This window comes from Stenella coeruleoalba (assembly GCF_951394435.1).
Source record: "Stenella coeruleoalba genome assembly, chromosome: 5".
Classification (NCBI taxonomy): domain Eukaryota; kingdom Metazoa; phylum Chordata; class Mammalia; order Artiodactyla; family Delphinidae; genus Stenella; species Stenella coeruleoalba.
In genome coordinates, this window is record NC_137150.1 from 136268566 (window position 1) to 136280933 (window position 12368).

General features: G+C 45.6%; 1 protein-coding gene across 1 annotated transcript; it reads left to right on the forward strand.

The window, feature by feature from the left end:
- Positions 1-240: 240 nt before the first annotated feature.
- RIPPLY3 (ripply transcriptional repressor 3) lies at positions 241-10440 on the forward strand. Its single transcript, XM_079923056.1, has 4 exons — positions 241-351; positions 1180-1246; positions 5820-5887; positions 9345-10440. Exons 1-4 carry the CDS (start codon positions 248-250, stop codon positions 9652-9654), a joined length of 549 nt encoding a protein of 182 aa, XP_079779182.1. The 5' UTR covers positions 241-247; the 3' UTR covers positions 9655-10440.
- The last annotated feature ends 1928 nt before the right edge of the window (positions 10441-12368 follow it).

Below are 12368 nucleotides of genomic sequence, written 5' to 3' on the forward strand. Positions count from 1 at the left end.
CAATTCCCCTTCTTGACCTCGTCCCCTCCCCCCCGCGGCGCTCCCTCCTGGAGCTTTGCTTGTCCCCTCCCGGAGCTTCTCCGGTGCCCTCCCTACCCTCTCCCGGGTTTCCCGTGTCCCCTCCCCGCCCCGCCCCCGTTTTTAAACCTGGCGCCGAGAGCGCGGGTAGGTGAGCGCCCTCGCCTGAGCGGTTAAAGGCGCGGGCGGTCGCGGGCGCCGCTGGAGGGGCGCGGGCTCCGAGGGCACCATGAGACCCGAGGCAGCGGCTGGAGCCCGGGAGGCGCGGGGACGCGTCTGTCACTGCCCCGGGGACGGTCCACGGGGACCACCACCGCCGCGCGGGCCCGAGAGGTGAGGGTGTCCCCACGGCGCGTCGGTGCGGGGAGCGCAGGCAGGATGCTCCGGCCGCGCTGAGCCCCCGAAGCCAGGCGGAGCCCTGGAGCCCGACGCGACGCAGAGAAAGTTCCTTAGCCAGAGTCAGGGACGCAGAATCTTCTCGGCTCCAGAGCACAGTTCTGAAGTGCGGAGGCCCAGGAGGTGCCCGGCAATGGGCCAAAGCTTCGGTTTCTAGGTCTGAAACCCACCGGGCTGGGATCGGTGAAGTCTTCGGGGGCCCCTCAGTGAACCCTGCAGGGGGTCGCGTCACGTTGACTGTCACACTCTTGGTGACATTCTTTGTTTGCCCTGTGCGTGGGACTCAGCGTTCGCTGTCACGGGCACCAGCCTTTTTTAAGGTAGTAAAGTTAAAATCAAATTAGCAGGGGAGTTGTGGAAGGGGCTGGGTGGCCAGGCAGCCAGAGAGGAGAAACACATTCCCGCTTTTTGCATCGTAAAACTCTGTAGACTCATCTCTGTGCAGTTAGAAATTAATGAGCAACAAAGTAGCCAGCTACCGCGGGGAGTCTGAATGGAAGAATCCTGCCAGGCTGGGAAGAGAAATTCCTCAAATAATGATGTGTGTCATATTTGGGATTTCTCAAAAAGCCCAGTGAAGGCAGAGAACTGAGAATGTGGCAGGAGAGAAAAACGCAAATGGCACAGACTGAGAACTTGAGAGAACATTCTGGTGTGTCCAGTGACTCCTAGGCAGACATTAGAAATTATAAGAATGTTAACTCTTATGATCTAACTTTAAAAGCAGAAAGTGCTGGGGTTCACTCTTGGTCCGTGTCCTTCCAGCCAAACACCATGGAGACCTTGGATTCTGACCCCCCAGGATGCTGACCCCACCAGAACTGGGAGCGAGGTAAGGTTAAGTGTGGGCATTGTAGGTATCAACCAGTTCAGCCAGGAAGTGGCACCATCCCTAAAATAAAGGGACCATGAAAGGCCTCCTCGGCCAGTCCCTCCCTTGGTCATCTAATGCAGAGGTGCCTTGCGGTCTGGGGGTAGCAGCCTGGCCAGCTAGGTGTTGATCATATCTGAGTCATAGGCAGATTGGCTCTTGCTTTCTTCTCCTTTCTTGAAAAGCAAAGCCACCATGGCAGAACTGTTAAAAGGGCATTATAAGAGATTTCTTCCACGGTGGGTTTTTTCTTCTTCTTTCATTTATTTATTTTTATTTATTGGCCGCACCTCGGGGCTTGAAGGATCTCAGTTCCCTGACCAGGAATTGAACCCCTCCCGGGCCACGATAGTGAAAGTGGCGAGTCTTAACCACTGGGCCACCAGTGGAATTCCCCCATGTTGGGTTTTTCCTGCTAACCGGCAGGTAGAAGAGAGAAGTCTGTCTCGGTCCCCCTCATCTTAGAGAAAAGCTGAGTGTGCCATTAGCCCTGGGCTGGTGCCACAGAGCAAATACGGGCAGAGCCCTGTCTCGGGTGCCCGGAAGGTGTGGTTAAAAGTCCTCACCCGCCGCCTGGCCCTTTCTGAAGCTCTCTGGGCCCTGTCTGCAAGCACTCCTGGGGTAAGTCATGTTGTCTGAGCAAACACTCCAGCTGAGGGCTTTGTGGGTGAAGATTAATCACCACCACTATTCTTTTGTCTCCTGCATTGGTAACGAAATTGTTTTATACTTACTGGAGTAATGACTTACTTTCATAGAATTTGCCTGTCCTTTGTTATATTTTAAAATATAAATTGATGACTTTTAAAATGCTGGAGTTAATTGGGCTGGGAAGGACCATTAGGTTACACCTGTGGCATTGTGCAGTTATTTTTAGTATGATAAGAAACTCAGGTTCAGACCTTTCATGCATTTTGAAATTGACTCTTTTATTAAATTAGTCTGAATAATGAGAGTTTTAATTCGGTTACTATTATTTAAAGAGTGAAGCAAATCAAATTATATTAAATTAACAAGGAATATTTTTTAGCACAAATTATTGTTACATACAATATCTAAATAATGGGAAGTAATTCCTTCTTTTGCATTCAAACTTAAATTCTTAAACATAAGATTTAAAAGGTGTTTGGGAGAAAAAATTATCCAATTTTCTTTTAAATGAAGTGTTTGTATAGCCTCTCCCTTTGCAAGAATGAAAATACAGCACACTTTCTAATGTAAGGTAGTCTTTTTTTTTTCCTATTATTATGAGAAGGCCATTTGTGAGAAAAATGAAGATTACTCGCAGAAAAATGTTAAGCTATGACAACTTTCTGTTGATCATCAGCGAGGCACAACGGATCAAGCAGTTGCGTTCATGGATTTGTTGGGGGGCCGGGGTGGAGAGTGGGTGTTCATGGGGGCTGTAGAGCTCGCTGCCCGGCTCCCCCCCTGGCCAGCTCTTTGCAGACCCAGATCTGCCGGGCAGAGCGGTCAGCTGCGGACGACTGCAGACCCGAAGTATCGCGCTCGGTTCCCCGGAGCCCCAGCCTGGGGAGGGCACCCCGGCGCGGGGAGGGACGGCTTCTTGCTCAGCAGCGGCCTCTGCCGACAAAGCAGGAGAACTCCTCGGCTCCTGAGCTCTGTTGTGTATTTCTTGAGAAATGTCATTGGTCGGGAATGGTGTGGGTGAGGGGTGAGGGATCACTGCCTAGTGACCTGTACCACAACTGCAGGCGAGCAGATCACAGTTAGAATACTATAGGGCTTCCCTGGTGGCGCAGTGGTTGAGGGTCCGCCTGCCGATGCAGGGGACATGGGTTCGTGACCCGGTCCGGGAAGATCCCACATGCCGCGGAGCGGTCAGGCCCGTGAGCCCTGGCCGCTGAGCCTGCGCATCGGGAGCCTGTGCTCCGCAACGGGAGAGGCCACAACAGCGTGCCGCAAAAAAAAAAAAAAAAAAAAAAAAGAATACAATCTAAATTCGAGGGAAAGTCTCAAGACCGTGTGTCCTGAGCAGTAGGGTCACCCTCGCTCATTTGGTTCCCCTGGTACCACCGCTTGGGAGCTGTCTCCCTCCCGTGCCTGGGAAAAATGAATGACGGCCCAAGCCTGCAAGGGAGACGATTTCTAGGGCATGTAAGGAACTGTGTTCTCCTGCGCGTCCTTCCATCTTCCAGGCTTCCTGCATCGTAGCTTTTTTTTTTTAATTTAATTTAATTTTTTTATACAGCAGGTTCTTATTACTCATGAATTTTATACACATCAGTGTATACATGTCAATCCCAATCTCCCAATTCATCCAACCACCACCCCCGCCCCCCTGCATCGTAGCTTTACCAGAGTCAGAGGCATGTGTGGAGAGAACACAGAGAGATCCTCACAAAAGTCTCTCTTGTATCTCTTCTTTCGCACAAACACCCCCCCCCCCTTTTTTTTTTTTTCTTGGTAGAGACACTTGGAAACATGTATTCTGAGAGAATCAGAAGGTTTCGGTACAAATGCCATAAAAACGTGATGTGATACACACATCACATGTGAGCCCCGCTGTGGCTAAATAATTACCCCCCTACCTCCCCCCCCACCCCCAATGTTCGGCGGCTGCTCACTGTTCCCGGGACCCTGTCAGGAGCTTCTGTGGAGCTCATGCATTGTTGGACGGCGGGGTGTTCTTGTTTGACGTCCTTCAGCTAAAGCACAGTTACGTTCTTCAACAGCTCCCTGTCAGTGTGTCCTGAGGCCCCTCCCCCCTCCCCCAAGGAAAGCTGTCACCTCTCTGTGTGCAAAGGGAAGGTGCTGTCTGTGGCATTTTGGTTTCGTAGCTGTTCAGCCCTGTCGCACATCCCTTTAACGCAGTGTACATTGTATACATTTTTGTTACCCTGAATTATCAGAGTGTGAATATTTAGACGTTTAAGTCATCAGAAAAGGACGTTTAAGAGGAGGATATTTGAGGTGTGAAGTTTTAAAATCTGTGTATGTTTGTGGGGTAAAGTTTACAGAGTTTATAAAAGTGTGCTATGTGTTTCCCAGAGTCTGGTTAGAATTAATCACTTAAAGGAAGCTATTACTCCATACTAGCCACCACTGCCTTTAGGCGTCCACCAAGGCTTGCATTGTCTATTATATCCTCTCCCATCACAGGGTGTAAAATTGCCACTGACAGCCCAGGATTGCTTATGGTGGTAGAGTCTGAGCAGTTAGAGGTACTTTATAATTATGAACAGAGCTTAATACAGACGTGATTTCTTGGAGACCCCAAAGAGTGAACTTCATTATGGAAAAGATTTTGTTCCAAAGACCGTCATTCTTTCCCTTAGCTTACCATAGCATATTATAAAAATAAGCCTGGTAAAATTTCAAGGAGGCTTATGGTTTGAGGTCTTACATTCAGATTTTTAATCCAGTCTTTTTTTTGTGTATGGTGTAAGATAGGGGCCCAGTTTCATTCTTTTGCATGTGGCTGTTCAGTTTTCTCAAGACCATTTTTTGAAGAGACTGTCCTTTCCCCATTGTATATTTTTGTCTCCCTTGTCATAAATTAATTGACGATATATATGCATAAGTTTATTTCTGGGCTCACTATTCTGTTCCATTGATCTATGTGTCTGTATTTAGGCCAATACCATACTGTTTTGATTCCTATAGCTTTGTAATATAGTTTGAAATCAAGAAGTGCAATGCCTCAAGCTTCTCCTTCTTTCTCAAGATTGCTTTGGCTATTCAGGGCCCCCAGCAAGTGGTCTCCGCCCTTTTGGATGCTACCAAATGTCCTTGGAATCTGTCTTTCCTTTCCCTTCTGGTTGGTGTTACTTGAGTTCAAACCACCTCTTGTCAGGTGCCTCCAAGCCCTTAGCTCACCAGTCTATGTTATGCACTGCTCCCAGCAGCCACCATGATCCTTAAAATACAGATCTGATTGTTGAATTCCCAGCTCAAAGTCAGTAATGGTCTTGAATCCTGTCTCCAGAATGAAACTTAGACTCAGTAGTGGGTATTCAAGTTGTTCAGTGTCTGGACTTAGCTTTCTTTTGAGCCCTTTTACCAATGCAGTCTCTCATTCATTCCACGCTGGGCTCCACCTTTCCACGCTGTGCTCTCTATTTTCCCGCCCCTCAGAATTTGATGCTCTGCTCCACTAGGAATGGGCCCAGAACTGCATACCCAAGTGCCACTGATGTCTCTGCCAAGGCCCCCATGAACCCTTTCCTGATCCTCTTCCTTGTTTAGAATAGTTAGCATCTAACTGTATGGTGCTTTGTAATGTAGTTATTTGCCTCTATGTGTGTCTTTCCTCATTAGATTTAAAATGCATGAACTGGGGGACTGTGTCCGACTCATCCTTCCACCTTGGGATCCCTCACAGGGCCCGGGATATCATGACAACAGTAAGAGAGAGAGGAGCTTATCAAATACTGTTAAGGTGTTTAAACTGTCTCTAAAATTGGAACTGACACAAGTGCAGGCTACTTAGATTTTATTTTTAAAAACTTCAGGATGCTGCTTTCAGAGGCTTCTTGACTGTGTCTGTGTTTGTATGTGTCTGTCTTTATAGCTTGAGCCTGGGTGTGACCAACAAACCTTTGGATCGAAGGGGGCCTTTGGGTTTCAGCATCCTGTAAGGTAATATCTGACTTCACTGTAAGAAATGTATTGTTTCCTTTTTTTAAATTATTATTTTTATTTTTATGTAACATTTCTAAAGGTTTACAAGATATGATTTTAAAATGGATGTATTTTATGGTTCTTATGTTAATTGATACAAACATAGCAAAATACCTATGTGTATAAATTATTTGGCCAGTATCCACTCACTTCATACCTTTAAGAAAGAGAATATAAGCTCATTTGCAATCATAATAATTAACTAGTTAATAACATAAAGCAAGCCAAAATAATTTTTAAAGAATGTTGACCTGAAAAAGTATAATGATTCTCAGTGTAGGCGTTCCTATGTGGGACAAATTAATGTGTGAATTACAATACAGTTTAAAAGTACACATGCGGGGCTTCCCTGGTGGTGCAGTGGTTGAGAGGCCACCTGCCGATGCAGGGGACACGGGTTCGTGCCCCGGTCCGGGAGGATCCCACATGCCGCAGAGCGGCTGGGCCCGTGAGCCATGGCCGCTGAGCCTGCGCGTCCGGAGCCCGTGCTCCGCAACGGGAGAGGCCACAACAGTGAGAGGCCCGCACACCGCAAAAAAAAAAAAAAAAAAAAAAAAGTACACATGCGTATAATTATCCTCTAAAGATAATTCATAATTTTTGAAGATAAATCTATGACATTTCAGAATAATGTTTTTCAGTCCATAATAATCTTGAAAAAACGATTAAGGCTACCTTCCACATAAGGCGCCCTCTGCCGGACTATATTATTTCCTTTAAATATAAGCATTAATACACTTCAGTGTCTTCAAGTGTATACATTTTCAAAAAATGGAAAATAATTCAGTATATTCTCCAACATTGTTTAGTTATGATTATCCCAAGGAACTTCAAGGATATTTTGTTCGATTTCTAGAATCTATTCATTTATTCATTCATTCAGTGTTTCATTTGCAAGTTGGAATTGGCCTCTTTTCTTTATACTTGTTTATACCTCTTTTTTATACCATATTCTGCCTTGTGTTAAATTTAATTGCATATGAATTATATACGCATATCAGCTTATTTACTTAGATATTTAGGTATATTTCTATTTTTCTCCCAGGATATAAGTTACTGTACTGCCTAGTGCAAAGTAGACCCCCTAAATGTAGATGTGAAGTAAATGAGGGACTGGATGGATACTGTACCACGGTTGGATCCTCTGGCCTCTGAGTAGTTCTTTCATGGTCCTGGTCTTGGCGGTGATCAGGACCCTCACTGCTGTATCCTTCTTTTTTGTTTGTTTCTTGGCCACGCCGCTTGGTTCCCTGACCAGGGATCGAACTTGTGTCCCCTGCACTGGAAGTGCGGAATCCTAACCACTGGACCACCAGGGAATTCCCTGTATCCCTCTTACATTTCATGCATTTTGGGCAAGTGGTTCATGCACTGGACTTTTATCTGTTTCTCTATGTCTGTTTCTCTCCTATCTCTCTCAGCCTGTCTCTTTCCAGGTGTCATTTCCTTCACCAAAATAAACCTAGCCTACGCTGTCACCTCTCATCAGAGTATTTTTCCCCTGGTTGTCCTGGAAGACTAGAAGCTTTAATAAGACTCAAGGATACTAATTGCCAGAGATGAAAATTAGAGCCCCTCAAACTGATCAAAGGGTGATTTTTGGAAAAAGGAAGTTTTCCTAGTGTTTCACATCAGTGGTCTTCAATCCTCATGAAATCACTGGGGAAGCTTTACAAATGCAGGCGGGAGGTGGGGCGGGGCGATTCCCCTGGGGGTGCTGGGGAAAAGCGCGGGTATCTGTATTTTTACAGGCTTCCCAGGTGACCCCAATGTGGGCTGGGGTTGGGAGCCACCCCCTCCTTCATGCCCCATGAGCCTTCACCTTCACACCTGCCCCCGGGCCTGCCTCACAGACTCTGCTGTGCCCTGACTTTTGATTCATTGAAAATGCAGTGACTGGTGATGTATGATCTGCATCTGTGTAACCGTGCATTGCGGGCTGAATACATAACTTTATCTTTATTACAAAATTTTATCTTTTTATACACAAAAATGGGGGGAATGATATAGTGAACCCCCATGCGCATCACCAGCCTCAATAATTATCAGTGTTCTCAGGATCTGATCGTGCTTATCATCTCTCCCAAAGATTTGTTGTTAGAATAGTTTAAAGCAAATCCCAGACATCCTACACACTCACTTGTAAATACCTCAGCATGACACCTAATTTTTAACATGGCCAACCACTAAACTATGCTGTCCAGGATTTACATAGATGTTCATTCTCTCTGTTGCAGAGTTTCTCAGTCTCGGCACTACTGACGCTTTGGACTGGCTAATTTTAAAAAATTGAGATATAGTTGACTGGGGTGGATAATTCTTTGTTGTGGGGCTGTCCTGGGCCTTGTGAGGTGTTTAGCAGCATCCCTGGCTTCTACACACTAAATGACAGTAGCTGCCCTTCAGTTGGGATAACTAAAGTTGACCCCAAACATTGCTGAAGGTCCCCTGGGGGTTGAGAACCATCAACTATTGGAAATCTTAGAAAGTTAAAAATCGCCCTACATTATTTATAGTAAGGTGTTTTCTCTCCCTTTTCTCCTCCGTCCAAAAAGGGGGGAATTGAAATCAGCTTTGCAAACAAGCAATGATCGATAGGTAATCCCTCTCAGTTCCTTTATGAGACCACAGGGGAAAATGCAAACGATTAGTAAGTCAAAGCTACAAGAAGAGATTATGAGGACAGTGGGACATTTAAAATACTTTCCATGTATAACTGGAATCCTAAATTCACAAAACCTGGATGTAGAGGTTCCAAATTCTATATATTCCTTTTCTTCCTTCTTTCCTTCCCTTCCCTCCCCCCGCCCCCCTGCTCTCTTTCTCCCTCTCCCTCTCTCTCTTCTAGAAAAATTGCCAGGGTTGCCATTTTCTATTCTGCCAAAGTGAGGGATGCACCCCTACAGGCGACATTTACTATGGCAACATTCAGAAAGATTAGCCACTTCTCTAGACCAGGGTTTCAGGGTCAAGTTTCCTCCAAAGTCATGACATTCCCTCTGTTGGGGGGGGGGGGGGGCCGGAGGGGAGTGAGGCATCCCCTGAATAGGACATATATTATCCAGGATGAATCAGGTCCTTTGTTCGATCAGAGAGAGCCTCTTAACTTTGGAACTCAATGTTTTACTACCCTTTTACCTTTGTGGAAGCACACCCTTCTCCCTGTGTTGGTCTAAATTGATCTGCTCACCCAGATTACAGCTCAATTCCGACCTAGTGTGGGGTTCACTACCAGGTCCCCCCATCTGCCCACAGTTTTGTGTTCTGGTGACTTAAAAAACCCCACTGTGCACAGTGAAGGCAAAATCAGGAGGGAAGATTGGGGCTTAGCTGCTTCTAGGGAAAAGGATCCTCTAGATGCAGTTTAAGACTGTTTTCAGGTTGATTAATGGTGTATTTGTTTCTTAAATATTAGACTTTATTTACCCATTTCTAAGCGTCAAGAGTATCTGCAAAGTTCCGGGGAGAAGGTGCTGGCCAGCTTCCCCGTGCAAGCCACCATTCACTTCTACAACGATGAGTCCAATTCAGACGAGGAGCACGACCAAGAGGTCCAGCCCTCCGACCTGCAGCGCCAGGAGGCGCAGGACAGCCCGGGAGGAAAGGGCAGAGACCGGCTGACAAACCCAGGATGGCGCCCCGGAGGCTGCGGTGGCCTCGGTGGTAAGGGTCCGCTCCCCTACCCTGACTCTCTGGAGGATGCTGCGTGCCCCTCATCCAAGTAGTCTGTCTCTCCTGCACCAGACCCACCTCACACGTGCCCTGGGGACAACCCTTGGGGACAGCCGCGCCAGGACACCTTGCGTTTCAACACACTTTGCATGTACGAGGACTTGACTTTCTTTGGCCAGCACCCCGCTCGTGGCGAGGGCTCAGCTTGTACTCATCCCTTCTCCTAGTGATTCTCTGTGCCTCATTTGTACCTTTGAGAAAGGATTCTAGGTCCAAGAGGTTTGCATCCACATGGATTGCTATCAGGAGGGGCCAACTTTCAGAGCACGTTCGGCAATGTCACTGTGCTGATCAAACGACAAATTATTCCATATCGATTAATAACCCACCCTCGCCTCTCACTTAACCTGAGACCCTTTATTTGGGTTTTTCCACTTTTGTAAAAATGATCCAGATATTGTCCGAGCCCGATGTGGTTGCTTAGTGACATTCTGAAAAAAAAGTTTATTTATAAAAAACACACACACTGAATAATTTCCATAAAAGTAACAAAAATAAAAAGATAAGGATCTGTGGGGGGAACCATTCTGGATAAAAACATATATGATGCTTGTCTAAGCACTGTGTGTATGGATAGAGAGACGAGCTTTAACTCTTAGCTGGGGACCACTTTGGGCTTATTACTTGACTAGAGTAACACTGTTTTCAATCAAAGTACCAAATGTAATATCATTTTCAGCTTTTTATATTTTGATGACCAAATGAGTGTATTTGTCAAGGTTTTTTACTTAACTATTTTGCATGTTGTTGTCTTCCCAGTTTCTACTTGAAATAAATATTTTGAGAGACAAAATCGTTTGATAATCATCTTTTTTGTTTGACATTTTAGATTCAATTAGTGCCTCCTTTAAAGTTTTTAAAAGTTTGTTAGGATTTTTCTATATTTAACTCTTTATATTTCTGTTTTTTTAAGAATGTAGAAAAAGTATAAAAATGAAAGCAAAATGGCCTATAAGCTCAATGCTCTGAAAAATCTATTAATATTAAAAAATAGGAGGGGGACTTCCCTGGTGGTCCAGGGGTTAAGGATCCGCCGTCCAATGCAGGGGGCCCAGGTTGGATCCTTGGTCAGGGAACTACAGTCCCACATGCCCTGGGGCAACTAAGCCCAGGAGCCACAACTACTGAGCCCAAGCACTGCAACGAAAGATCCTGCGTGCCGCAACTAACACCTGGCACAGCCAAAAATAAATAAATAAATATTTTTTAAAAAAATAGGAGGGAATTCCCTGGCGGTCCAGTGGTTAGGAGTCAGCGCTTTCACTGCCAAGGGCATGGGTTCAATCCCTGATTGGGGAACTAAGAGCCCACAAGCTGCGCACCGTGGCCAGAAAATAAAATAAAATAAAATAAAAAATAGGAGTAATACTTGCAAATATTCCAACAACCCAAACATTATAGAAAAGTATTGATATGTGTTGCAAAGTAGCCCTCTCCTGTCTTCCCCTTTCTCTGTCCAAAGGTAGCCGATATCAATATATTTTTTAAAATATTTATTTACTATTTTTTTAAAAATAAATTTATTATTTATTTTTGGCTGTGTTGGGTCTTTGTTGCTGCACACGGGCTTTCTCTAGTTGCGGCGAGTGGGGGCTACTCTTCGTTGCGGTGTGTGGGCTCCTCATGGCTGTGGCTTCTCTTGTTGTGGAGCACAGGCTCTAGGCGCGCAGGCTTCAGTAGTTGTGGCACGTGGGCTTCAGTAGTTGTGGCTCATGGGCCCTAGAGCACAGGCTCAGTAGTTGTGGCGCATGAGCTTAGTTGCTCTGCGGCATGTGGGACCTTCCCGGACCGGGGCTCGAACCCGTGTCCCCTGCATCGGCAGGTGGATTCTTAACCACTGTGCCACCAGGGAAGTCCCTAAAAATATTTACTTATTTGCTTGTGCTGGGTCTTAGTTGTGGCATGCCAACTCTTGGTTGTGGCATGTGGGATCTAGTTCCCTGACCAGGGATCAAAGTCGGGCCCCCATGTATTGGGAGCGCAGAGTCTTATCTCCTGCACCACCAGGGAAGTCCCTCAATTATTTTTATTATTATTATTGCTCTATCCCTTAAAAAATACTTTTTAGAATTTTTTCTTTTAACATTTTTTTCTTTAAAAGTTTTTTCAGATGTAGAAAACAAACTTATGGGGACTTCCCTGGTGGCGCAGTGGTTAAGAATCTGCCTACCAGTGCAGGGGACACAGGTTTGAGCTCTGGTCCGGGAAGATCCCACATGCCGTGGAGCAGCTAAGCCCGTGCGCCACAACTACTGAGCCCGACTACCTAGAGCCTGTGCTCTGCAACAAGAGAAGCCACTGCAGTGAGAAGCCCGTGCACCACAACAAAGAGTAGCCCCTGCTCGCTGCAACTAGAGAAAGCCAGCTCGCAGCAACGAAGACCCAATGCAGCCAAAAATTAAAAAAGAAAACCCAAACCCCAAACTTATGGTTACCAAATGAGTAAAGGCAGAGAGATAAATTAGGGGGTTGGGATTAACATATTCACACTACTATATATAAAATAGATAACCAACAAGGACCTACTGTATGGGTCAGGGAACTCTACTCAATATTTTGTAATAACCTATAAGGGAAAAGAATCTAAAAAAGAATGTATGTATGTATATATATATATATATATATATATATATATATATATATATATATATAATCATTTGCTGTGCACCTGAAAATAACACATTGTAAATCACTATAGTTCAACTAA

Excerpts from the sequence above, each read along its gene's own strand:
- RIPPLY3 (XM_079923056.1), top strand. The coding sequence starts at position 248 with ATGAGACCCGAGGCAGCGGCTGGAGCCCGGGAGGCGCGGGGACGCGTC. Across the intron at positions 352-1,179 it reads CCGCCGCGCGGGCCCGAGAG|CCAAACACCATGGAGACCTT; the intron begins GTGAGGGTGTCC and ends GTGTCCTTCCAG. Across the intron at positions 1,247-5,819 it reads CCACCAGAACTGGGAGCGAG|CTTGAGCCTGGGTGTGACCA; the intron begins GTAAGGTTAAGT and ends CTGTCTTTATAG.